At 41.9% G+C, this 25,515-nt stretch overlaps 1 protein-coding gene across 28 annotated transcripts in view; it reads left to right on the top strand.

Annotated features, from left to right (window-relative positions):
• Window positions 1-25,515, top strand: part of SUDS3 (SDS3 homolog, SIN3A corepressor complex component) — a 423,529-nt gene that overhangs the window by 69,241 nt on the left and 328,773 nt on the right. For 27 of the 28 annotated variants that reach the window (XR_014825538.1, XR_014825530.1, XR_014825529.1 and 24 more), the window contains exon 13: window positions 6,849-6,916. Coding sequence is in view for 1 of the 28 variants with exons in the window: in XM_021071893.2 (XP_020927552.1) it covers window positions 6,849-6,894 (46 nt within the window). In the remaining 27 variants the exon portion in view is untranslated. Of the gene's footprint in view, window positions 1-6,848; window positions 10,116-15,069; window positions 15,156-25,515 lie in introns of those variants that run through there. The other variant, XR_014825539.1, reaches the window with a different exon arrangement.

The following is a 25,515-nucleotide window of genomic DNA, read 5'->3' as shown; positions in this document are numbered from 1 at the left end:
TTGAGGACTTGGCCAGGTGAAGGGGGTGGCAGTGGGGTGAGGGGCAGGTGAGAACGACCAGGTGAAAGACCCTCAGAGGGGAAAGTAGAGACTCTCACCCTTATCTAATTCTCAATCTGAGGAGTTAAAAGAAGTTTGAGGAGCTTATAGCTGCAGGTCCAAGAGATGATGAATGGCTCAAGTAGTGAAGGAGTCCTTGTAGGCCATGAAGAATAGCTTGGGCCTTAGCTTAGGGGTCATAGGGAGCCACTGAATAACTCTTAGAAAGAGAATCTCATGTTCTGAAGGTGTGGGAGTGTGACATTCATTTACTCATTTATTTATTTTTATTGGCTTATTTGATATGTCTTTGAATATCCACTGTGTGGCAGGCATTGTGCTAGTTAGCACAGGAAATGCAAATATAAATCTTGTGTGCCGATTCACAAAGGGTCTTGGGTGGTCTACAGAGGGCAAGTTTTGGTTGTTTGAAGTCATGAGGCTCAGAAAAGGTCAACATCATCATCCTTTAGGTTGATCTGGTGATTGAGCACTTCAGGGTAATATTTACCATTGAAATAAAACTGGGAGGTGTTCCTGTCATGGCTCAGCAGCAGCGAACCAACTAGTATCCATGAGGATGCTGGTTCAATCCCTGACCTCGCTCAGTGGGTTAAGGATCTGGTGTTGCTGTGAGCTGTGGCGTAGGTTGCAGACATGGCTTGGATCCCCTGTGGCTGTGGCTGTGCTGGAAGCTGGAAGCTACAGCTCTGACTCATCCCCTGTCCTGGGAACTTCCGTATGTGGCTGGTGTGGCCCTAAAAAGATAAAAAAGAAGGAAAGAAAGAAAGAGGAAGAAAGGAAGAAGGAAAGGAAGAGAACTGAGAGTATATTATCTTGGTCATTGCTACTTCTCTAGCCTGGTAACAGTCCTTTGTTCCTGCATTCTTTTGACCCCTTATGATCATTTATTATTGAGACCTGATCAAGGGCAAGTACTGTGTGGCCAGGTTTAGGTCACAAAATGGCTAAGGCCAAAAATGGCACCTCTTAAGTTAAGAAAGCCATGCCTGTTCTCTTTCTCCAGGGTCCCCCTACCTTATCTGCTTACAATTTTAGTAACATTTTGTTCAACATCCAAAGTGAAATGTCATATTTTAACATATAATCAATATAAATATTACTCATTATACATATAACCAATATAAATATTACTCATTATTCTACATTCTTTTTTTTTTTTTCATGTTTAGTCTTTGAAATTCCATGTTGATTTTGCACTGGCAGCACGTGTCCATTCTGGTTAGCCATATTTCCAGTGCTCAGGAAACACATATACTTACTGGCTACCAATATTGGATGGCACAGACTACATCACAGACTTCCAAACATTTCTGAACAGAGTAAGAAACACATACATGCACTATAAAAATAAAGCAAAACTTTCATGAAATAATAATCTTGCACGCTGATATTTTTCTTTCTCCTTCCTTCCTTCCTTCCTTCCTTCCTTCCTTCCTTCCTTCCTTCCTTTCTTTCTTTCTTTCTTTCTTTCTTTCTTTTGTCTTTTGTCTTCTTAGGGCTGTACCTGTGGCATATGGAGGTTCTCAGGCTGTGCGTCCAATTAGAGCTACAGCTGGTGGCCTACGCCACAGCCTCGATAACTTGGGATCTGAGCCACGTCTTTGACCTACACCACAGCTCACGGCAACGCCAGATCCTTAACCCACTGAGCGAGGCCAGGAATCAAACCTGCATCCTCATGAATGCTAGTCAGATTTGTTTCCGCTGAGCCACAATGGGAACTCCTTTCTATTAAATTCTAAGTATTTTTTTTTTTTTTTTTTTTTTTTTTTTTTTTTTGGTTGTGCTCATGGCAGCCAGAAATTCCCAGGTCAGGGAAGTGAACAGAGCTAGAGCAGTGACAACACTGGATCCTTAACCTGTTGAGCCACCAGGGAGCTCATATTTAATTTTTAAAAAAATGTTGGTCATGACCCACTAAATTGATTTTATGACCACCTATGGGTAGAGAGGCCTGTAGTTTGAAAACTGCTGATATGGAAAGCCTGTGGGGTTACATCTTGAATGAGAGATGGAAGTGATAAGCTCTAGTGTTAATGCTTGGGGCAAAAATCTTATGTGGCCAAAATTACTTTACATTGCCTAGAGTTAACTTACCTTGTCTCTCTTTGCATTTTGCTTGTAACCTGCCTTTCTCTGAGGTATTGAGGCCAAATTAAGAGCTGTAGGATTTTTTTTTCTCTCTTTCTCATCATTAAATTCAAATAAGGTAAATGTGTGTCTGTTGACAACCTAGTAGGTACAATATACATATTATATTTCTGTGTATGTGTAAGATTGTAGAGGATCCAAGAGATGTCATGGGTTGTGGGCCACAAACCACTCTGAAATTGTATGTAACTTAAAAATGTTGTTTATCATCTTTCAGAAGTTTTTGTTCCAAAAAAAGCTAAGAAAACACATTGGCCTAGTGTGCTTATAATACAGTAGGGAAGGAAAAAAACTTTTCCTCTACCTTCTTAGGTTCCATTCATGGGGCCTGCAAATTAGATGGACAAAACCCAGATTAACAGGAGAAGAGGTGTACAAATTTTATTTGATGTTAATACTTAAAGTTTTAAAAAATATGCACAGAGGATTCCTTAGAAAGGATGTGAAGACCAAAGAGGTAGGTAGACCTGGGGGGCTTATATACCATTGTAACAAAAGACAGTAAATAGGTGGAGAAGTAACAAGGCAAAGGAAAAGGGGTTTGGGCTTTTAAGGTGGTAAATTGTGGGAAGGAAACGAGATGGGGGAACTGATGGAAAATAAGGGTTGTTTTAGTAAAGTTTGTAGTGAAGACCCCTCTTGGCGCTGGAGTTCTGTCTCCCCTGATAATGGTTGCTTTACTTCTTCTGGTACAGAAGGGGAGGGCAAGACCTTGACATGGGAAATTTATGGCCTACTTTTAGGTAGCTAGGGGAAGGCCTCGGAGCTCTCTCTGTGTTTACTGCTTCTTAATTTCCTTCAATTCCAAACAATCCTTATGCCAAAGTGACCTATTATGTATGCCGTATTCTGATCCTCTTTAATAGACACAGGGATATCTGACTAATCTTGCAGTCTTAATTATTTGAATCACTTCTGAAAAGCCAAAGGGAGTTCAGAAAGATTGATTATGAAGCAAAATAAATGTCTGGGACCCATCTTTGAATCCTCTTCATTCTCTGAAAACAGTGCTTAAAAAGCCTGTGACTGACCAGAAGCAAACACTTGATAGAAGTTTTTGGGTAGTGGCAGGCTCCTTGGCAGTGGGAGTCATATGTGAAAATCAGCTGAGGAAAAGGGAGAAGACAGATGCTATGGGGATGGATTTGGGGATTTCTGACCTAGCCACCCTGTGGCAGGAGAGGGAAATTTCACATCCTGAGACCTGCAAGAGTCCTTGGGACAGACCGCACAGTGAGGGTTCTTGGCTTGCCCAGGAAAGAATTCAAGAGCCAGCCAGAGTAAAGGGAAAGCAAGTCTGAGATACACACACATTCCATAGGCAGAAAAGGGACCAGCTCAGCAAGTGAGGGAGGGCCCAGGGCAGGGGGTCAGAGGTTCTTATGGGCTAAGTAATTTTATAGGCTAATGAGTTGGAGGAATATTCTTTCTATTTCAGGGTAGGGTGGGAATGTCCTAGGAATTGGGACTCTGCCCACTTTTTGGCCTTTTTTGGTTGGGCTCAAAACTGTCATGCAGGAGTTCCTGTTGTGTCTCAGCGGGTTAGGAACCTATCATAGTGTCTGTGAGGATTTGGGTTTGATCCCTTGCCTTGCTCAGTGGGTTAAGGATCCTGTGTTGCCACAAGCTGTGACCTAGGTTGAAGATTCAGCCTGGATCCAGTGTTGCTGTGGCTGTGGCTATGGCCAGTAGATCCAGTGTTGCTGTGGCAGTGGCCAGTAGCTGCAGTTCCAATTCGACCCCTAACCTGGGAACTTCCACAAACCACAAGTGCAGTCCTAAAAAGCAAAAAAAAAAAAAAAAAAAAAAAAAAGAATCTGAGTACAGTAGCTAGAATCTCTGCAGGGGCTCAGGTTCAATCCCTGGTCTGTTGCAGTGGGTTACAGATCTGGTGTTGCTGCAGCCAGATTTGGCTCAGATTTAGTCCCTGGCCTGGGAATTTCCATATGTTGTGGATACAGCCATAAAAAACAAACAATCAAAAAACGCCTCAAGAGCAATACAAGATATTATCACTTTAGAATTCAGTAGTCAAAATAATGAACATTTTCAGTTGTTAATGTGTTCAGTACTTCTGTGCTTTGTGAATATATGCTTAGGAGGATACTCTTATTGTTATCCCTCTTTTACAAATGAGGAAACCAGGGTACAGAGTAGAGGTAGTAAATGGCAGCTGAGATTTCATTCCAGCTGGTGGGCTCAAAATCAGGCTACCTCTCAGTACAGTAAGAAGAAATGTTTACAGTGTCCAGTGTAAGTCAAGACCCTTGTATTTAATTTAATTTATTTAATTAATTTATTTTTATTTTAATTATTTTTATCTTGGCTGCAGCTGTGGCATGTGGAAATTCCCAGGCAGGGACTGAATCCAAGTCACAGCAGTGACAATGCTGACACCTTAACTGCTAGGCTCATGGGGAACTCCCCAGACCCTTGTATTTTAAAAGACAGAAGTTTTTCTTTTTTTAAAATTTCCTCTTTCTTTTTGTTTTTATTTATTTGTTTGTTTTTTCTTTTTTTAAAAGACAGAATTTAAAAGAAGGGGCCTGGAGGAGTTCCCTGATGGCTCAGTGAATTAAACATTCAGCATCATGATTGCTGTGGCTTGGGTTGCTGCTGTGGCATGGGTTTGATCCCTGGCCCAGGAACTTTGCATGTCAGTAGTGTGGCAAAAAAAAAAAAAAAAAGAAAAAAAGAAAGAAAGAAAGAAGGAAAAGAAAGGGTCTTGGGAAAGGGAGAATAATATGAGCAAAATCTGAAGGTATATAAATAAATGAAGGTTCAAATTCAGGGGGTTCAATTAATGTTGCTGTCTAGGATATGGGTGATGGATGCCTCGGATGCTTGACTTAAGCCTGAAATGGAAGTGTGGAGGTAAAGTGGAGTCTTGGAATCCACAGAGAAAGTTTGAGCCTTCTTCTGTTGGCCCAGGAGAGCCAAAGGTTTTGAGCAGAGGAGGGAAGATGATGGTTACCTATGCTAGGCAGGGTCTCCTGCGGCAGTATAGAGCATAGACTGGGACAGTGAGGAAGTTAAAGTCTTCTGATGGACTGAGGCCAGAGGGAAGGGCATGGTGAAGCTTTGAGGACTGTTTTGGAGGGAGAAATGTTTGGCTTGGTATATGGCTGGCTTTAGGAATAAGAAATGAAGATAAGATCCTAGATGGGGATTGATTAGTGAATCTGGGAAAGGAATATGGCTGGTGGGACAAATAAAAAAGTGTATTTATTTAGAAGTAAAAGCAATACAAAAGACTTTTGAACATGTCGATGGAATAACAGTCTTCAATCCCAATTGAAGTAATTCTCTTTTATCTATGGTATAAAAATAGGTTTTGAGGAGTTCATTGGTGGCCTAGTGGTTAAGGATCAGGCATTGTTACTGCTGTGGCTCAGTTTTGATCCCTGGCCTGGGACTTGATCTTGGATTATATTATTCTGTAACACCCCCCCCCCCGCCCCTGCAATATATTACCTGCATCTTTCTAAACTAATTCATGTATATTTACAACATTATTATTAATGGCTACATAGTATTCCACTGTACATATTAAGATTCATTTAGCCAACTGAGTATTGATAGACATTTGGGCTGTTTCTGGTGGTTTTTCTTTTTGTTTTTTGGTTGTTTTTGTTATTACCAGCAAAGCAATGAATGTCTTTGTATATCTCTGAATTTTTGTGTCAGTGAGTTTATAGGATAAATTTTTCAGAGTAGAATTGCTGGGTCGAAGGTTAAGCACATTAAAAAATTTGATAAATTCTTCTCAATTGGCAGATATCTAGGCTTTTAGAAGCAATTCATGAGTTCTGGTTTGGGCAAGTCAATGTCAAGGTCCCAAAGGCCAAAGCTCACTATGGATACCCCCAGATTATTAGTAACACAGGTTAAGACTTGAGGAAAATCGACAACTAGAGATTGCCAAAAGCAGAACTGTGAGAATTTTAAAACTTCCTCATGGTTTAAGATAATAAACTAAATAAAGATGTACTAGATGCATTAATTATAAAAGGTTCTCAGTGTACTATGAAAGTGTATCTGCAGCACATAACAGTTCCATCTTAAATTTACCATTAAACTAATACATTAGCTGCAATAAATATTAATTAACATTGAAATAATAATCATCCTTGCCTCTTTAAATTTGGAAGTGCCTCTGGGGCATGGTTTGGATTCCTCAGATCTCTTAAAAGCATTTACCAAGTATTAGTGCCCTTCGGCTAAAGAACACCAGGAACACACTTGCAGTTGGACAAGTTGGGATTAGGATTCACTGCAGGGACGGGGCTGTAGGGACTCTTAGTAAGGGGTACTAGAAAGGACTTAGTATGGGGTTTGGACTTAGGTTGGACGGTTTGGGGAGGATTTAACTAGGGCTTTGCTCGGGATTGGATACTGGCAGGAAGGGAAAGTAATTCTATGATCCCAAAGGAGAAAAGACTAGATCCAGCTCACTTGCTAAACTGGTAAAGAAGCAGCAGCCCCTCATATTAGACAGGGGAGGGAAATTTTGGTCATTTTTGTGATTTGGACAGTGTTCATGTTTGGTCTGTGTTCCACTGTCTTGCTCCACTGTAGTCTCAGAGTGGCCATGTCTGATGCTGATGTTCTGTGCAATTGTTTATCTTCAACAGGAGAAGACTAAGCCCTAGCCGTGAGTGTCATCGGATCAGCTCATAGCAACACCAAAGTCAAGTTGAGAGTAAGTACCAGGCTAGCTTGTGAATGTCAGGGTGGCTTCTTTCCTTCTTCTCAGAGGAAGTTTCCACTGTTTTTGCCTGGCCGATCCCTACTGATTCACTGGATCTCAAGATCTCAGCTCAAACCCCATTTCCTAATGATAGTCTTTCCTTATCCATCCCTTCCCACCAGAACCTACTTCCCCCCAAAACAAATAAATAGATCAGGTCCTCCTGTTACACAGTCATTGCTTAATTGTGTCATGAGTTATCCAATACCTGTCTTACCAGCTCACCTGTAGACCCTATAAGACCAGGACCATATGTGTTTTTTTCATCTCTAGATGCTCATAATTAGTATTTGATGAGTGAACATTGAACAAGGCAGTGCAGCTTCTTGTGTGTGTGGATTGTACCTCACTCATGTGTGTTCTAAGACTTGTAACAGTGCTTGGCACATAGTAGGTATTCCATAAATATTTGTGAATAGGTTGTGATGGTTAGTTTTATGTGTCAACTTGACTGTGCCATGCGATGCCCAGATCACTGGTTAAATATTATTTATTTCTTTTTTAAAAAATTATTCAATGAAAATATTATTTCTGATTGCATCTGCAGGGGTACTTCTGGAAAAGATTAGCTTTTGAATTTGTGAACAAAGTAAAGCAGATGGCTCTCCTCGGTGTGGGTGGGTCTCATCCAGTCCATTGAGGGCTTGAATAGAATACAAAGGTGGAGGAAGGTTAAGTTAACTCCTGTTGTTTGAGCTGGGACATTGATCTTCTCCTGCCCTTGGCACTCATAGTTCTCAGGCCTTTGGACTTGGACTGGAATCTATACCATCAGTTTTGTGGCTCTGGGCCCTTTGACCTCCACCACTGGCTTTCCTGGGTCTTTAGCTTGCAGATGGCAGACTTCTTAGCCTCCATAATCATGTGAGGCCAATACCTGTAATAAATATCCTGTCCTGTCTATCCATCCATCCATCCATCCATCCATCCTTCTTCTGTTGACTGTTTGTCTGGAGGACCTTGACTGATACATGAGTTAATGACTCAGTTCTTTTCCTTTCATTGTATTTTGTCCAAAGAAATCATTCTGGTAGCTTCAGAGTTATCCCAAAGAACCACATATGTTCAGTGCAGAGGTAGTTGGCGGCTCAATTGTGTAGAGTGATTAGCTGAAAACCACTTTGTAAAGTATTTGACCAGAATTTTCCCCTTTTTGCCTCACTCACATTTTTTATCTATCAGAAGCTTTGTACTGTCTCAGATCAAGTAATGGCCCTTAGGAAACCAGTGATGGCTATCAGAGCTCTACACACTTCATTGGAAAGCTATCAGCACAATTACTAGGTCATTAAGGACAGTAGAACAGAAGCTTTGAAGCAACAGGCACAGCATTACCTAGCTGGGCCTGTACAGTCTCTTGCACGTGCCATTGCCTTCCATTTGGAAGCCACCTAGGAAAAGACAAAGGATTGTGAGCTAAAATGTCTCCATGGCAGGTACAAGGATATCTGGTAAAGAGGACCCAGGTTCCACTCACAACTCTGATGCCTCTTGGGTGGTATGTTAGCCCAATTCTCTGAGCCTTGGTTTCTCCTGTAAAATAGGGTATCAAGGACTTGAGTGCATCATTGCTTTCATTCTTTACTCATTGTATTAGTTTGCCAGGACTGCCTTAACAAAGCACCACTGACTGGGTGGCTTCAATAACACAAATGTATAGTTTCATAGTCTGGAGGCTCAAAGTCCAAGGGTTGATTGATACTGAGGGTTTCGAGGAAGAATCTGTTCCAGGTCTTTCTTTTGGCTTGTAGATGGCATTTTTTCACTTGTTGTCCCTGTGTGCTTGTTATGTGTCAAAATTTCTCCTTTTTTTTTTGATCTTTTTGTCTTTTTAGGGCCACAGCTGTAGTGTATGGAGGTTCCCAGGTTAGGGGTCCAATCAGAGCTGTAGCTGCTGGCCTACTCCAGAGCTATAGCAATGCCAGATCCAAGCTGTGTCTTCGACCTACACTACAGCTCATGGTAATGCCGGATCCTTAAACCACTGAGCGAGGCCAGGGATCGAACCCGAAACCTCATGGATGCTAGTCAGGTTTGCTAACTGCTGAGCCATGATGGGAACTCCCCAAAGTTTCTCCTTCTTATAGGGACAGTAGTCATATTGGAGTAAGGCCTATCATAAAGACCTCATTTTAATTCGATTATCTCTGAAAGACCCTATCTACATATTATGTCACATTCTGAGATACTGGGAGTTAGGAATCAACATATGAATTTTAGGGAGGTACAGTTCAACTGATAAGACTCTTTCTATACCCAAAGCCTTTGTAGTTCCTCCTGCAAAAGAGACAGTGTGTATCTGCCCATCGTTTAAATAATAATTAGTATTGGCCATGTGACTTTCTTTGGCCAAGAGGATGTTAGAGGTGATGCAAGCAGAGGTCTGCAAAGGTGTTTGTGCAATTGCCATACAGATATTTCCAGGCTAGCTTGCTAGAGGATGAGAGGTCCAGGTTGTGGAGCCAGATGGTCCCAGGCATCCCAGCAGAGGCCATCCCAACCAGCCAACCTCCAGCCAAACCGCAGACATGTCAGTGAGTCCAGCCAAGATCAGCAGAGCTGCATGGATAACTTATAGCTACCCACAGGCATGTGAGCAAGTCAGCAAAACCAGATGAGCCTCGCCTGGGTCAGCTGAACCCCACATAAATATTTATTGCTAAATGCTCTGGGGTTCTTGTGTTTGCTTGTTACTCAGTATCACTAGGGGAATATATGACTGATATAGGATCAGAAATCCCTACTCACTGAGGACCTGTGAGAGAGCACATAAATATTAAGTAAATGGTGGCCATGGCATTGCAGTGTTTTACAAATACTTGAGTATTATGTGTGAGGAGTCATCAATACACAGTGACAAGAGTTCCCACCGTGGTGCTGTGAGTTAAGAATCCGACTGCAGTGGCTTGGGCTGCTGTGGAGGTGTGGGTTACATCCCTACCTGGCACAGTAGGTTAAAGGATCTGGCATTACCACAGCTGCTACATAGGTCACAGCTGTGGCTTGGATTCAGTTCCTGGCCCAGGACGTTCCATAGGCTGCAGGTGCGACCATTAAAAAAATACACAATAACATTCTGTGTAGTAATAATGATTAGAATGATTAGAAATTCATTAATTTCATTAGAATAATAAAGAAACTAATTAATTAGGCCCAGGCTATAATGCATAAATAGGAGCCTTCACTCATGCACATAAACTATTCACGATGTTATACATTGTCTGCACCATATGAAGACTTGTGCATGTGGAGACTTGTGCATGTGGAGACTGTGCATGAGAAAAATGAGGCTCAGAGAATCAGATCGACTTACTGCAGGTCACATAGCTGGTAAGTGGCAGAGTTTTCAACAGAATTTGAGCTACTTATGTTTTACCTAATATGGGAAAATAGGGTATTTTCATAATCTTCTCCAAAGGAAGCTGTTGAATTTTTTTTTTTTTCTTTTTAGGGCTGCGCCTATGGCATATGAAAGATCTTAGGCTAGGGGTCGAATCGGAGCTGCAGCTGCTGGCCTACACCACAGCCAAAGCACCTAGGAATCTTAGGTCCAAGATCTACACCGTAGCTCATGGCAATGCTGGATTGAACCTGTATCCTCATGGATACTAGTTGGATTCGTTTTTGCTGTGCCCCATTGGAAACTCCTGGAAGCTGTTGACTTTAAAAAGCAAACATAGATGATCAGTTCATCTCCAGAAATCTTCCATCTTGATCTGAAGTTTGAAATGGAGGCAGAAAAGGAGATCAGGCATCCATCCCTCCATCCATCCATCCTCCATCCAGTTATCCTTTCATTCAGCAAATAATGACTAATGGCCTACTGTGCTCCAGGACTGTGCTAGGCACTCTGCTATCCTCCCTCCTGCTGTCTCATTCTTTTTCTCACCAATGCTGCTTCCTTCATTCTCCTCTGTGAGTGTTGACAAGGATGGGCAAAAAAACTCCTTACCTGTTACAGCAGATCTGTGTAAGACTGATGCTGGTGGCTTTAGTTCATTTAGAATGTTAGCTGCTTGCTCACAACTTGACACACCTCGGTTTCGTTTTGCATTTTTTTTTTTTTTTTGGTCTTTTTGCTATTTCTTGGGCCACTCCCGCGGCATATGGAGGTTCCCAGGCTAGGGGTCGAATCGGAGCTGTAGCCACCGGCCTACACCAGAGCCACAGCAACGCAGGATCCGAGGCGCATCTGCAACCTACACCACAGCTCATGGCAACACCAGAACCTTAACCTACTGAGCAAGGGCAGGGATCGAACCCGCAACCTCATGGTTCCTAGTCAGATTCGTTAACCACTGCGCGCCACGACGGGAACTCCTCGTTTTGCATTTTTCTTTCTTTTTTTTTTTTTTTTTTTTTTTTTTTTTGTCTTTTTGCCTTTTCTAGGGCCACTTCCGAGGCATATGGAGATTCCCAGGCTAGGGGTCTAATTGGAGCCGTAGCCACCGGCCTATGCCAGAGCCACAGCAAAGTGGGATCCAAGCTGCGTCTGCAACCTACACCACAGCTCATGGCAACACCAGAACCTTAACCTACTGAGCAAGGCCAGGAATCGAACCCCCAACCTCATGGTTCCTAGTCGGATTCGTTGACCACTGTGCCATGACGGGAACTCCTCGTTTTGCATTTTTGAAAGACCTTAGAGTCTAGTAGTTGAGTGCATGCTGTGCTGATAAGCCTAAATACTTCACTGCAGCTTTCCAGATGCCCAAGTCAGAAGCTCACAATTATATGTTTCTGAAGCTCACTGTTATTTCCAATCTTTGTCCATGTATTCACCTCTTTTTTTTTTTTTTTGCTATACCTGTGGCATGCAGAAGTTCCTAGGCCAGAGATCAAACCCACCCCACAGCAGTAACCAGAGCCAAAGCAGTGACATTCCCGGATTCGTAACCCACTGAGCCATCTGGGCACTTCTTAGCTCCTCTTTTTATGGGTGAACAGCAGGTGTACCATGGTGCACAGTTATATAGAGATTATCATATGTCAACACTATTCTCAATGCTTTATATGTATTAACTCCTTTAGTCTTCACAACCCTGTGAGGTATGTATTAGTATTCCCTGTTACAGATGAGGAAACTGAGGCACTGGGAAGTTTTTACCCAGGGTCACATGATGTATGAAGGGTAAGTGGTAGAGCTGGGATTTGAACTTTGGCATTTGGATCCAGAGCCTGTCTGATATGGCCTTTCTAAGACCTCTCCTGATGTTACCACTGAAGACCTCCTCTGGACTACTGTTGGGTGATTCTTTCCTGCCAGCACTCTTGAGTATGATATGAATGTGAATGGAAGTGCTTATTTCAGAGTAACACCACTGCCTATCCCAGCCTAGGATTTGAATCCAGATCCCCTCCACTTATGGACTCTCTGTCAATCCCACAACCTCTTCCTGTCTCCCATTTCTGCTGAAACTAACCCTCAACATCTGTCCATATTCAGAACAGAGGACAACAGAGAGAGGAGGAGGAATGACGTCCAAAGATATCTCATTCAAGCCACAGTTTCCTCATCTGTGAAATGGGAATAAGTTAATTGAATAGTATAATGATAGGCTCTGACTTTTATTGAGTGCTTCATGCATGCAAGCTTTGTGCTAAACGCTTTGCCATTTGCATGCTCTCATTTAATCCTGAAAGCAACATTAGGAGTAAGGCAGACCCAGAGTAGTTGAGTAGCTTGTCCAGAGTCACACAGCTAGTAAGTAGGAGACAGAGTCTGTATTTGGAATCAGGCCATAGAACATCAAAGGTTTCACTCTAATACAACACCAGTGGTTCTCACAGGGGCAATACTGCCCCCTAGGACTCTTCAGAAATTTGTGGGAACTATTTTGATAGTTATGGTGATGGGGAGTTACAAAATCATGACACTGACATTGATTTGCCTTAGGGTACCCGGTGAGCTAGATGTTTAATGATGGTTGGGGAAGATCTGTCCTGTGTCCTGCTTGACTTTCCAGTATCCTGCTAGACGTTCATGTATGTGAAAAACTCGTTTATTATCATCTGAGCTTGTTTTCCATATAGAGTATATTTTGCCTAGTCTTAGCATATTTTGATTTTTCTGGAAATGCAACTTACAGAGTGCGTCAAGTGATGGTTGTAGCTTGTTTTGCTCAAAACTTGATCCATAGTTGTATACGATTTTAGAAAAATCACATCACCAATGGCAACATTGTTCAAGGTATCTCAGGGGCTAACATTATACCCCTGAATCAGCTTGAATTTGATCTGTTATGCCCACAATGGCTCTTTGTTTATATGCCAACATTAGACTACCTCACTTCTTCTGGCATTTACATATAAAGTTGATTTTTGAAAATTATACATGTGTGGAGGTTATATTATCTCTGGATTTCATTTTAGGATAGTAAAGGGCACATTACAATATATTTATTATAAAAGGGTGGGTAGAATGGATAATTGCTCCCAACTCTTCATTCTCTCCCATAATGGAATGACACATCAGCACCTTTCACCATGTGCCTTGGTGGTACTTCTGACTAGAGTGTCTGGAGAATATTTCTATGCCTCACTGATTTTGGCTTAGCCATGAAATTTGCTTTGGCCAGTGATATATAGACAGAAATGGAAATTTCCCAGTCTTGAGCCTGGTCCTCAAAAAGCTTCATGTTTTCACTCATCTTCTTGTTTTTCTGACATTTGCTCTAAGACAAATGTGCCTCCACTACTCTGTGGGGAATGGAGAGACCCTTGGAACAAATCTGAGCCCAACCTGGAGCAAAATTTTTTTCCTTGTAAATTGTTAAGATTTTGATATTGTTTGTTATGTACCAGAAACTGACTGATACAAAGAGATGTTGGGTCTGATGTGATCGATAAGCATTGTGTATTACTAGTCCTCCTGTGTGCAGAGCAGTTAGCTCTGATCATGGTACACAAGGAGTAAATGCTTTCTAATGAGTTCTGTTAGCATTGACCAATGGCTAAATGATATTCTGATAGTATGTTAAAGGGGATTATGGATCAAATCCTTAGGTTTAGGGACTCTGCAAGTACTACTGAATTCTCTGACCACAAGGGTAGGTGCTGGTCCTCTGGGAGGGTGTAAATTCACCAAGTGAGCAGGTCGGAAATAATTGAAGAGTTCTCTTCTTTAAAAGGTGATCTGACGCCATGGAAACGACAAGCATGTTCAGCTTTGTGACTGTGGATTATAATTACCAAGTTATTAACTGGAGCATTATATGAAAGATTGATGGTTCTTGCTCAATGTAATGTGTCCTTTAAATGCTAAATAATAAGTTAAATGCAAGGAATAAATAAGTTCAATGGCTTATTTATGGAGTAATTATGGAATATTTTCAGCCCATAAACTAGGGCATCTGTAGAAACCCAATGCTATGGAGGAGAAAGAGCCCTGAATTAGAAATAAGGAGACCTGGATTCTGTTACTTGCTAGTGACCTTGAACATGTTGTCTTTGCTCTGAGCCCCAGTTTTTTCATTTGGAATATTGAATAGGGGGTGTGCGTTAAAATACCCATCTTATAGAGTAGTTGTGAGAAGTCATTGTCAATGACATGATTATACAAGGGGCTGAGCCCAGTGCTTGGCACATAGTAAGTGGTTACAAAATTTAGCTATCATTATGTCATTATATTTGAAATAAGAGATTTGGCCCTTCTAGTAAGAGATATCCTGCTTTATGCTTTTAGTCAATAAGAAATTGGTATAGGAGTTCCCTTGTTGCTCAGTGGGTTAAAGATATGGCATTGCTGCTCCAGTGGCTTGGGTCATTGCTGTGGCGAAGGCTCTATCCCTAGCCTGGCACTTCCACATGCCTTGGGTGTGGGCAAAAAAAAAAAAAAAGAAAAAAATTAGTACAATTCACAATAGACCATCAATTAATTCTTATTTATTTATTTGTTTAAAATAACCTTTGTCTTGGAGTTCCTATCGTGGCTCAGTGGTTAACGAATCCGACTAGGAATCATGAGGTTGTGGGTTCCATCCCTGGCCTTGCTCAGTGGGTTAGGGATCCGGCGTTGCTGTGAGCTGTGGTGTAGGTTGCAGATGCGGCTCAGATCCCGCGTTGCTGTGGCTCTGGCGTAGACGGGCAGCTACAGCTCCGATTAGACCCCTAGCCTGGGAACTTCCATATGCCGCGGGAGCAGCCCTAGAAAAGGCAAAAAGACCAATAAATAAATTAATTAAAAAAAAAACAACTTTGTCTTTCTCTGCTTAAAAAATTATCAGAAACTTGGGTAAATCCAAGCAAGAATAGAGGAGAAAGTCTAAATAACTCACCATCTAAATATAACTACTGTTAGCATTTTAATGTAGACTCCTAGTCTTTTTTTTTTTAACCCAAGGATAGAATTTCTTTTTTAAATCTGAAATTAGAATGCTGTACATGCTGATTTGCCACCTGCTTTTGAGATGTTTCCAACGTCATTAAATATTCTTCTACAACACACTTTTTTTATGGCTGCAATGTAGGGTGTTCTTAAAGAACACTGTTTAAGTGGAAGAGTTTTTCGTGGAAGCCTACTCAGCCCATTCACTTAAATTATACTTTCAGACTTCCTGAAATCTTCATTTCAAATTGGTCTTCAATGGGCCAGGGCTTGGCTTTGAGACTCCTCTCCACCACCTCCTTCCTTCCCAGCTGCCCCCAGGTTCTCTGTCAAGTACTTAATGACTGTACTTGGCACTTATTCAGTAGGGGAGCTCTCAGTTTTAAGGTATCCACGGTGAGCCATTTTGTAAAAGGGAAGGATTGTCATTCAAGTAGTCATGCTCTCTCATTTCTCAGCTTATTATTATTATTATTTTTAAATTGGGTTTTATCTCTCTGGCCACACCCATGGCTTGTGGAAGTTCCTGGGCCAGGGACATAACCTATGCCACAACAGCAACTACACTGGATCCTTAACCTGCTGTGCTGCAAGAGAACTCCTGGGTTCTCTTTTAAAGAAAGGTCCATCTACAGGTAAACACTTACTTACTAGCTGTCGTAAATTACTTCACTTGCTGCTAACCAGCACTTTTCCTCTGAATAACCAGAAGAAATATTTCTTTCTTTCTTTCTTTTTTTTTTTTTTTTTTTTGTCTTTTCTAGGGCTGTACCCACGGCATATGGAGGTTCCCAGGCTAGGGGTCTAATCAGAGCTGTAGCCGCTAGTCTACGCCTCAGCCACAGCAACGTGGGATCCGAGCCTCGTCTGCCATCTGCACTACAGCTCATGGCAATGCCGAATCTTTAACTCACTGAGCAAGGCTAGGGATCTAACCCGCAACCTCATGGTTCCTAGTTGGATTCGTTAACCACTGAGCCATGACGGGAACTCCAGCAGAAATATTTCTTTCTGTCCCCTGTACCTCCCACAATCCTTTTGGGTGGTTTATTGTCTCCTATGGGTAGTATTTGAATTGTGTTTCAGTGATTTGTACATACACATTAAAAAAATGAATAGTTGTGTACTTATTTTAATGTGGATTAGAAATATTATGACATAATGTTATATATGATATATAATATATGTGATATGTAATTTATCATATATATAGCATGTAACGTGTCATATATGTTATGTGATATAACCTGTATCTATCTCTTGTAAACCAGTCTCCAGATGTCATATTATTGCTTAGGGTGAAGCAGAATTTATTTGGGCATAAAGTTCATTTATGTGAAAATAGCAGAAAGAGTGATATGGAAATTTTTGGTAACTTTTTTTTTTTTGCTATTTCTTGGGCCGCTCCCGCGGCATATGGAGGGTTCCCAGGCTAGGGGTCGAATCGGAGCTGTAGCTGCCAGCCTACGCCAGAGCCACAGCAACGCGGGATCCGAGCCGCGTCTGCAACCTACACCACAGCTCACGGCAACGCCGGATCGTTAACCCACTGAGCAAGGGCAGGGACCGAACCCGCAACCTCATGGTTCCTAGTCGGATTCGTTAACCACTGCACCACGACGGGAACTCCGAAATTTTGGTAACTTTGCTGATTGCCGTATTTGACAACTGTCATTTGTTAGTTGACCACTGGGTAACTTGTCCTGGTTCAAGCCACCATCATCTGCCTGGACTTCTAAAGCTCCCTTCTAACAGAACTCTCTGCTTTCACTATTCCCCCCCTCCAACCTGTTTTCTTTCTTTTTTTTTTTTTTTTCTTTTTCCTTTTTTTGTCTTTTTGCCATTTCTAGGCCTTTGTTTTTTTGCTTTTAGGGCTGCACCTGCGGCATATGGAGGTTCCTAGGCTAGGGGTTGAATCCGAGCTGTAGCTGCCGGCCTATGCCAGAGCCACAGCAACTCGGGATCTGAGCCATATCTGCGACCTACACCACAGCTCACAGCAATGCTAGATCCTTAACCCACTGATCAAGGGCAGGGATTGAACCCGCAACCTCATGGTTCCTAGTCGGATTCGTTAACCACTGTGCCACGAAGGGAACTCCGGAAAATATGTTTTAATGATTCCATAGTGTTTTAATATTTGTATGTAGCATAAATAATTTAATCAGTGCCCTGTTATTAGACATGGGTAGTTTGAAAATTTCCCATATTATAAACAATGAATATCTATATGCACAAATAGCTCTATTAACTTGTCTCAAGCATAGTTTTAAACTTTGCAATACATATCACTGATTTGATTGAGGGCTTTTGTTTAAAAATATATTTTTATTATAAAGTCCTTATACTCTTTATAATGTTCTAAAATTAGAAAAGGGTATTAAAGTAAGTAGTAAAAAATCCTAACCACTTCTCCTTCCACTTCCTGAAGTTACTTGCTGCTAGTAATCTTAATGTATTCTTGAAGACCTTTTTCCATGTGCACCCACATCAAACATACACCCATGTCTTTTGTTCATGTCTTTTCCAACCTTCCTAATCCACTTTCTATCTCTATGGAGTTGCCTATTCTGGACATTTCCTATAAATGGAGTCACACATTATGTGGTTTTTTGGTCTGGCTTCTTTGCCTGGCATATGTTTTGAGTTTTCACCCATGTTGTAGCCTGTTATCAGTCCTGCATTCATTTTTATGGCTGAGTTGTATTCCTTTGGATGAAGATACCACATTTGTTTATTCATTCTTTTTTTTTTTTTTTGCTTTTCAGGGCCACACCCTTGGCATATGGAAGTTCCCAGGCTAGGGGTCAAATTGGAGCTATAGCTGCCAGCTACAGCCACAGCCACAGCAATGCCAAATCCAAGCCCCGTCTGTGGCCTGCACCATAGCTCACAGCAACGCTGGATCTTTAACTCACTGAGCAAGGCCAGGGATCGAACCCGAATCCTCATGGATCCTAGTTGAGTTTGTTACCACTGAGCCACTGGCGGAAACTCCTTTCATTTGTTAATGGACATGAGTTGTCCTCACATTTTGGGTATTATGCATAGTGCTGCTATGAACATTCATATACAAGTTTTGTTTGAATGTTTTGTTTTCAATTCTTATGGGTATTTTTTTCCCAGTCTTTTGTTATTTCTGGGGTATGAGGGGTATCTAGTCAAATTTTATATTTTAAAGTTACTTGGGAATAATTCTTTTCCAAGTGGTCATAACACTAAGCAAATGCATAGTTAGATTCATTTATTTTATTTTACTTTGGATTTGTGGGAATTTTAAATTTGTTTGGAGGTCAGTTTAGGTTAGAAATTCTTGGCCCACATTTTCTTTCCTTGAGCATCCTAAATATGATTCTTTATTTCTGATACAGCATAAAGTGCTACTGTTAAAATGCCTAATGACAATCTGGTTTTATTTTATTTTATTTTATTATTATTAATTTCTTAGAGCTATACCCAGGGAATATGAAGGTTCCCAGTCTAGGAGTCAAATTGGAGCTGTAGCTGCTGCCCTACACCACAGCCATAGTAATGCAGGATCTGAGCCATATCTGCGACCTACACCACAGCTCATGGCAATGCTGGATCCTTAACCCCCTGAGTGAGGCCGGGGATCCAACCTGAGTTCTCATGGATGCTAGTCAGATTCGTTCCCGCTGAGCCACAACGGGAACTTCTAGTTTTATTTACTTATAGTGACTCGACCTTTTTGGCCTGATGCCTGAAATATGATCTTTCTTTCTCTCTCTTTTTTTAAATCCAGTCATTTTTCTTGGATATATTTCAGTGATAATTATTTTATGTTGATTTTCTTGAATTATTGTTCTTAGGTTTCTTTCTTCTTTTTCATTTCATGGCTTTGGATTTCTTTTTAAGGGATTGGTATTGTATGAATATTCTATAGTTAGTACCTTCTTAATATCTTTTAGATCCTTTTGCAAAATCAGGTTGTAATTTTCTTTTTTTTCCTTCTCTTTTTGGGGGCCATATATTTCTAGCATGCTTTCAAGTAATCAAAGCCAGCTCATTTATGGGTTCCGAGGAGCACCACCCGCTGGGGTCTCTGACTACAGTTCTTTCTGCTTCTAGCCTCTTAGACTCACATGGGTCTCTTGGATTGGATACCCTTTAAATGATGCCAGATAGCTCTCTTCTATGGGAGCCACATTAATGTCAAGGAAACTCATTCCTTTGACCGCCCCCTCCCAGTGGAGGGATAGCTTGCTCCCATAAGATCTTCTCACTCTGTTTCCCACCATGGAAAACTTTAGACACAGCCTCTTGTTCTGTTGGACTTCTGTTGAGGGTCCAGCATGATGCCCTGCATTCACCAGACTCCTGGAGATACCAGATTCCTCAAGCTCTCTGAGGCCTCCTGGACTAGCTTGAGGACATGCTCCCCTTCCTCTCTGGTGGAGTGTGGGGGAGCAGAATCCCCCAACTGACACCCATCACAAAGTCTTCACTCCACCTCCTTCAAGCCTCAATCCAATTTTTGTAGTCTGGAGATGCAAGATGCCCTAATGCCTACCAATCCAGTTTAACCATCCTTTGGTATGTCCTGTGCAGGTGGATTTAGGATTTAGGACATGGGGGTGTTGATCCAACTCCAGGGAAGAAAATTATTTAAATATATTTAAATATTAGCTATTCAGTAAATATTTGTTTGGTGGCTTGTTTGTACAGGATTATAGTTTTGTTTTTAACTGAGAGAAGCTAATCTCCTTCATTCTTTGTTGGGCAAATGTAGAGGCTATTTGCCATTGTCCTGGGATTAGTGCATTAGAAAAACTCTCGGGTCTGAACCAAGGTTGTCTCCCCAGTTGTCTGTTATGCAAAGCCCACTAGAGGGGAAAAGATGGATCATTCTGCATCAGGCTTCGGGGGCTTCCTGAGAGGGCAGCGTCACTATACCCATCTCTAATCTCCCAAATTAACAGTTAGGGAGACCTGGAAGGAGAGATTTGTGGGGATCTTGACCAAAATCCAGTGATACAGAAAAGAGCTATGGGAACCATTAAATAAAATCAAGTTGGAGGAAAAGAGATGGAAGCTGATGCCCCAGGTTCAGCATGAAGCTGTTAAAATTTCCTCTGGAACTGAAGCAAGGACTCACATAGATACTTGTATACCATTGTTTAGGACAGCATTATTCATAAGCGCCAAAAGGTGGAAACACTTTGTCCATCAACAGATGAATAAATAAACACATGTGGTATATCCATATCCATACAGTGGAATATATCTGCCTTAAAAGGAATGAATTTTTTTTTTTTTTTTTTTTTGCTTTTTAGGGCCATACCAGCAGCATGTGGAGGTTCCCAGGTAAGGTTCCAATCAGAGCTGCAGCTGTCAGCCTACACGCCATAGCCACAGCAACTCAGAATCCGAGCTACGTCTGCGATCTACACCACAGCTCATGGCAACGCCAGATCCTTAATCCACTGAGTGAGGCCAGGGATCGAACCTGCAACCTCATGGTTCCGAGTCACATTTGTTTCCACTGCACCACGACGGGAACTCCTAAAAGGAATGAAATGTTGATACATGCTATGACATTGGCAAACTTTCTTTTCTTCCAGTTTATTGAGATACTATTGACACACATCAGTATAATGCCTTGACATAGTTATTGAGATATGGTTACTACAATAAGTTTAGTTAACATGCATTGCCTCATTTAGTTATAAAAATTATCTTTTTTTCCCTTGTGATTAGAACTTTTAGGAGTTACTCTCTCAGCAACTTTCATATACACTGTATAGCATCATTAACTACAGTCATCACGTTGTACATTATATCCCTTGTATTTATTTGTCTTATAACTGGAGGTTTGTACATTTTGACCACCTTTACCCAATCCCCTTTGCAACCATAAATCTGATATCTCTTTCCTTCAGTTTGGTCTTTTTAACTTTTTATTTAATTTATTAGTTTATTTTTCTTTTTATGGCTCCACCTGTGGCATATGGAAGTTCCCAGGCTAGGGGTTGAATTGGAGCTGCAGCCGTTGGCCTACATCACAGCCACAGCAAAGCCGGATCCAAGCTGCATCTGCGACTTACACTGCATCTTGCAACACTGCTACATCTTTAGCCCACTGAGTGAGGCTAGGGCTTGAATCCACATCCTCATGGACACTATGTTGGGTTCTTAACCTGCTGAGTCACAATAGGAACTCCCAGTTTTTTTTTTTTTTAGATTCCATGTATGAGGAAGTTCCTTTGTGACCCAGCGAGTTAAGGATCTGACATTTCTGCAGCTGTGGTGTAGACCGCAATTGTGGCGTGGGTTTGATCCCTGGCACAGGCACTTCCACATGCTGCAAGTGTGGCCAAAAAAAAACCTTCACATATGAATGAGATCATATAGTATTTGCGTTTCTCTGCCTGACTTATTTCATTTAGTGTAATGCCCTCAGGTCCATCCATGTCACAAATGACAGGATTTCCTTCATTCTCATGGCTAAATAGTATTCCATTGTGTGTGTGTGTGTATACCACATTTTCTTTATCCAGTCACCTGTCAACAGATATTCATGTCTTGGCTATTGTCATGGATGAAATGTGAAAATATGAGAAAATAGGGTGCTAAGTGAAACAATCCAGACACAAAAGAACAAATGTTGTCTGATTTTGCTTATGTGAGGTACCCAGAATAGGCAAATTCATAGAGACAGAAAGTAGAACAGAGATTACTACTGAAGGCTCAGGTGGTACGGTAGGGACAATGGAGAGAGTTACTGTGTAATGAGCACAGAGTTTCTACTTGGGATGATAAAATAGTTCAGAGGATGAATGGCAGTGACTATGGTCTGAATGCTTGTGTCCCCTCCCAGATTCATATGTTGAAATTCTACTTCCCAATGTGAGAGGGTGAGGAAGTAGGGTTTTGAGGGAGTGATTAGGTCATGAGGTTTGAGCCCTCATTTAATGGAATTAGTACCTTTATAAAAGAGACCCCAGAGAGCTTGCTAGCCCCCTTCCACCATGTGAGGGCTGCCACGCAGAAGAGGGCTCTCCCCAGGATGCAGCCATGCTGGTATAACTTGATCATGGACTTCCCAGCCTCTAGAACCATGAAGAATTAATTTCTGTGGAATTCTTGCTGTGGCGCAATAGGATTGGTGATGTCTCTGCAGCACCAGGACATAGGTTCAGTACCTGGCCTGGCACAGTGGGTTAAAGGATCCTGTGTTGCTGCAGCCATGGCTTGGATCTAATCCCTGGCCCCCAAACTCCGTGTGAGTGGGACAGCCAACAAAATTAATTTCTGTTGTTAATAAGCTTTATAGTGTGTGGTATTTCATTATAGCAGCCTGAATGGACCAAGACAGTGATGATTATGCAACACTGTGGTTGTAATGCCACTGAGTTATACATTTAAGAATGCATAAAGTGGGGAGTTCCCATCGTGGCTCAGAGGAAACGAATCCGACTAGGAACCATGAGGTTGCAGGTTTGATCCCTGGCCTTGCTCAGTGGGTCAAGGATCAGGCGTTGCCATGAGCTGTGGTGTTGGTTGCAGATGCGGCTCAGATCTGGTGTTGCTGTGGCTGTGGCATAAGGCCAGAGCGGCTACAGCTCCAATTCGACCCTTAGCCTGGGAACCTCCATATGCCTCGGGTGAGGCCCTAAAAAGCAAAAAAACAAAAGCAAACAAAATGTCTAAAATGGTAAATTTTATGTTGTGTATATTTTAGTATAATAAAAATTTTTTTCCTGTGTGTCTATCCACCCTGTTACTCCTTAAAAAAACACTGTTGTGAGATTAGGTGAGTCATAAAAGTGGAAAACCAAGGGTGGCATTCTCAGCCAGCCTGGTGTGAGGGAGTGGCACTCTCTTCCTTGTAAGAGGGGTGATGGCCAAGCCCAGGAGCTGGCACAACAAGTGGCCATTATAGAGTGACCCAGTATTACCAGGCACACTGTGATGTTCCATTTTCTTCCTGGGATATCAAGGAACAGAGTCAAACCAGCAGCCATCCATCGAGATGTGGATGTTGGACAAGATGCTTCCTTGGACTACTCAGCATCCCAGGATGTTATGGGCTGAAGTCTTAACCCCAGTAACTCGGAAATGTGACTGTACTTGAGATAGTGTCCTGTGGAGGTAACTGAGGTTAGATGAGGTCCTTAAGGTGGGCCTTACTCCAATATGACTGTTGTCTCTGTTGTTAAGAAGTGATTAGGACACTGACAGGTATAGAGAGAAGATCTTGAGTTTGGACTTCCAGCCTCCAGAACTGTGAGAAAGATTTCTGTTGGTTAAGCCACCCAGTCTGTGGTACTTTATTAGGCAGTGCTAGCAAACTAGTTGACAGGCTAGGGTAAGTTTCCATAGGGCCATATTGACTCCTGCTAGTCCAGCCCGTGGAATTCTTTTGTATTATTTATTTATTTTTTAAACTTTTAAAAATTTTTATTTATTTATTTATTTATTTTTGTTATTTCTTTGGGCCGCTTCCGTGGCATATGGAGGTTCCCAGGCTAGGGGTCGAATCGGAGCTGTGGCCCCCGGCCTACGCCAGAGCCACAGCAACGAGGGATCCGAGCCGCATCTGCAACCTACACCACAGCTCACGGCAACGCCGGATCGTTAACCCACTGAGCAAGGGCAGGGACCGAACCCGCAACCTCATGGTTCCTAGTCGGATTCGTTAACCACTGCGCCACGACGGGAACTCCTCTTTTGTATTATTTAAAATGAGACCAACAAGTAGTTCCCGTCATGGCTCAGCGGGTTAAGAACCTGACTAGTATCCATGAGGATGCGGATTCAATCCCTGGCATTGCTCAGTGGCTTAAGGATCTGGCATTGCCGTGGGCTGTGATGCAGGCCAGCAGCTGTAGCTCCAATTTGAGCCCCAGCCTGGTAATTTCTGTATGCCGCAGGTGCGGCCCTGAAAAGCAAAATAAATAAATAAATAAATAAGACTGTCAGGTCACAAGAGGGAAATGCTTAGCACAAAAGAATGTATTGCTTGTGGAGAAATTTCAAGGAAAGATTAGGAAGACATTGTTTTTAGGTGGGACTTTCCTTTAGATTATCTTAATAGATTTCTAGCCATGAACTTGACAGTGAGTGTGTGTGTGTTTTCAGGACACAGAGAAGGGTTGGGAAGGAGGGGCTGAAGAAAAAGAAAGATCAGACTCCTTTCTGTCCCCGGGTTGCCTTCAATAAGGAAGAATGGCCCAGCTGGGAGTTTTTAGGACTGGATGTCTATTCCAACTCGATTGGACAGGACTCATCTTTCAAAGCCAGTCTGAGTTGGCATTAACACTCTCCCTGGAATAGCAACAGCATCAGCCAGAGCTTTTGTAGGTCAGACCTACTCTGTTTTCCTGACAATAAGATCATCCTATCTGGACCCAGGTACTGCTTAACCAAGTTAGGTACAGAATAATTTAAAGCCTCAGCACTCTGGATTTGGAAATCAGCTGAAGGAATGACAGCTTAAGGGCTGATTTATACCTTATTTGTCTTGGAGGGGAAAAGCAAAGAATAATCAAGCACATGAGTCGTGGACAAAATTGGTATGAAGGCATATTGGAGGGCATTGTTATATTTCCTGAATATGATGATGTTAAAGACTTTGCTTTCATCACCTGGACAATATTTTGATATCAATTCTGGTTTCTTTTGATAACAAATTATCTTCTTTGTATAAACTGCTTCATGCAAGGGCATTAGGGCCATTTTTAGATCTATTTATCCATTCATCTGTATGGATACACCCACCCATGTATCCACCCACCCAACCATCAGTTCACCCACCTACCCATTCACCCACCCATCTATTCACTCTATTCACCCACGAGTATCCACTCATCCATCCATCCACCCATCCACCCACCCACCTGCCTACCTACCCACCTTGTTAATCTGTCTTTAATATAGTAACTTCTTCTCCATCCCAGTTTTCTTCCCTGTGTGTCTGAAATAGCCTCCTCACAGGTCTCCTTGCCTCCAGCCTTTCTCATCCTGCATCTTTTGTGCACGTCACAGCCTGAATGATCTTTTTACACTTCAGTTTCCTCATTTGTAAAAGCCAGGAAATAATATTTATTTCTCTGGATTATTGTAAATGGGATTATGCTTTATTCATCCAACAATGGTTTATTGAGCTCCTACTTCATGTGTCATTCTCCATTGTATGCACTGGAAATATAGCAACACATAGGACAAACAGGTCCTGCCTTCCTGAAGCTTTTATTCCAGCAGG

Source organism: Sus scrofa, chromosome 14, assembly GCF_054392235.1.
Source record: "Sus scrofa isolate SSC_HxYL_T2T_F1_AM1 chromosome 14, Sscrofa_HxYL_maternal_Yorkshire_Landrace_v2.0, whole genome shotgun sequence".
NCBI classification, from domain to species: domain Eukaryota; kingdom Metazoa; phylum Chordata; class Mammalia; order Artiodactyla; family Suidae; genus Sus; species Sus scrofa.
This window is presented reverse-complemented; position numbering and strand designations above follow the sequence as displayed.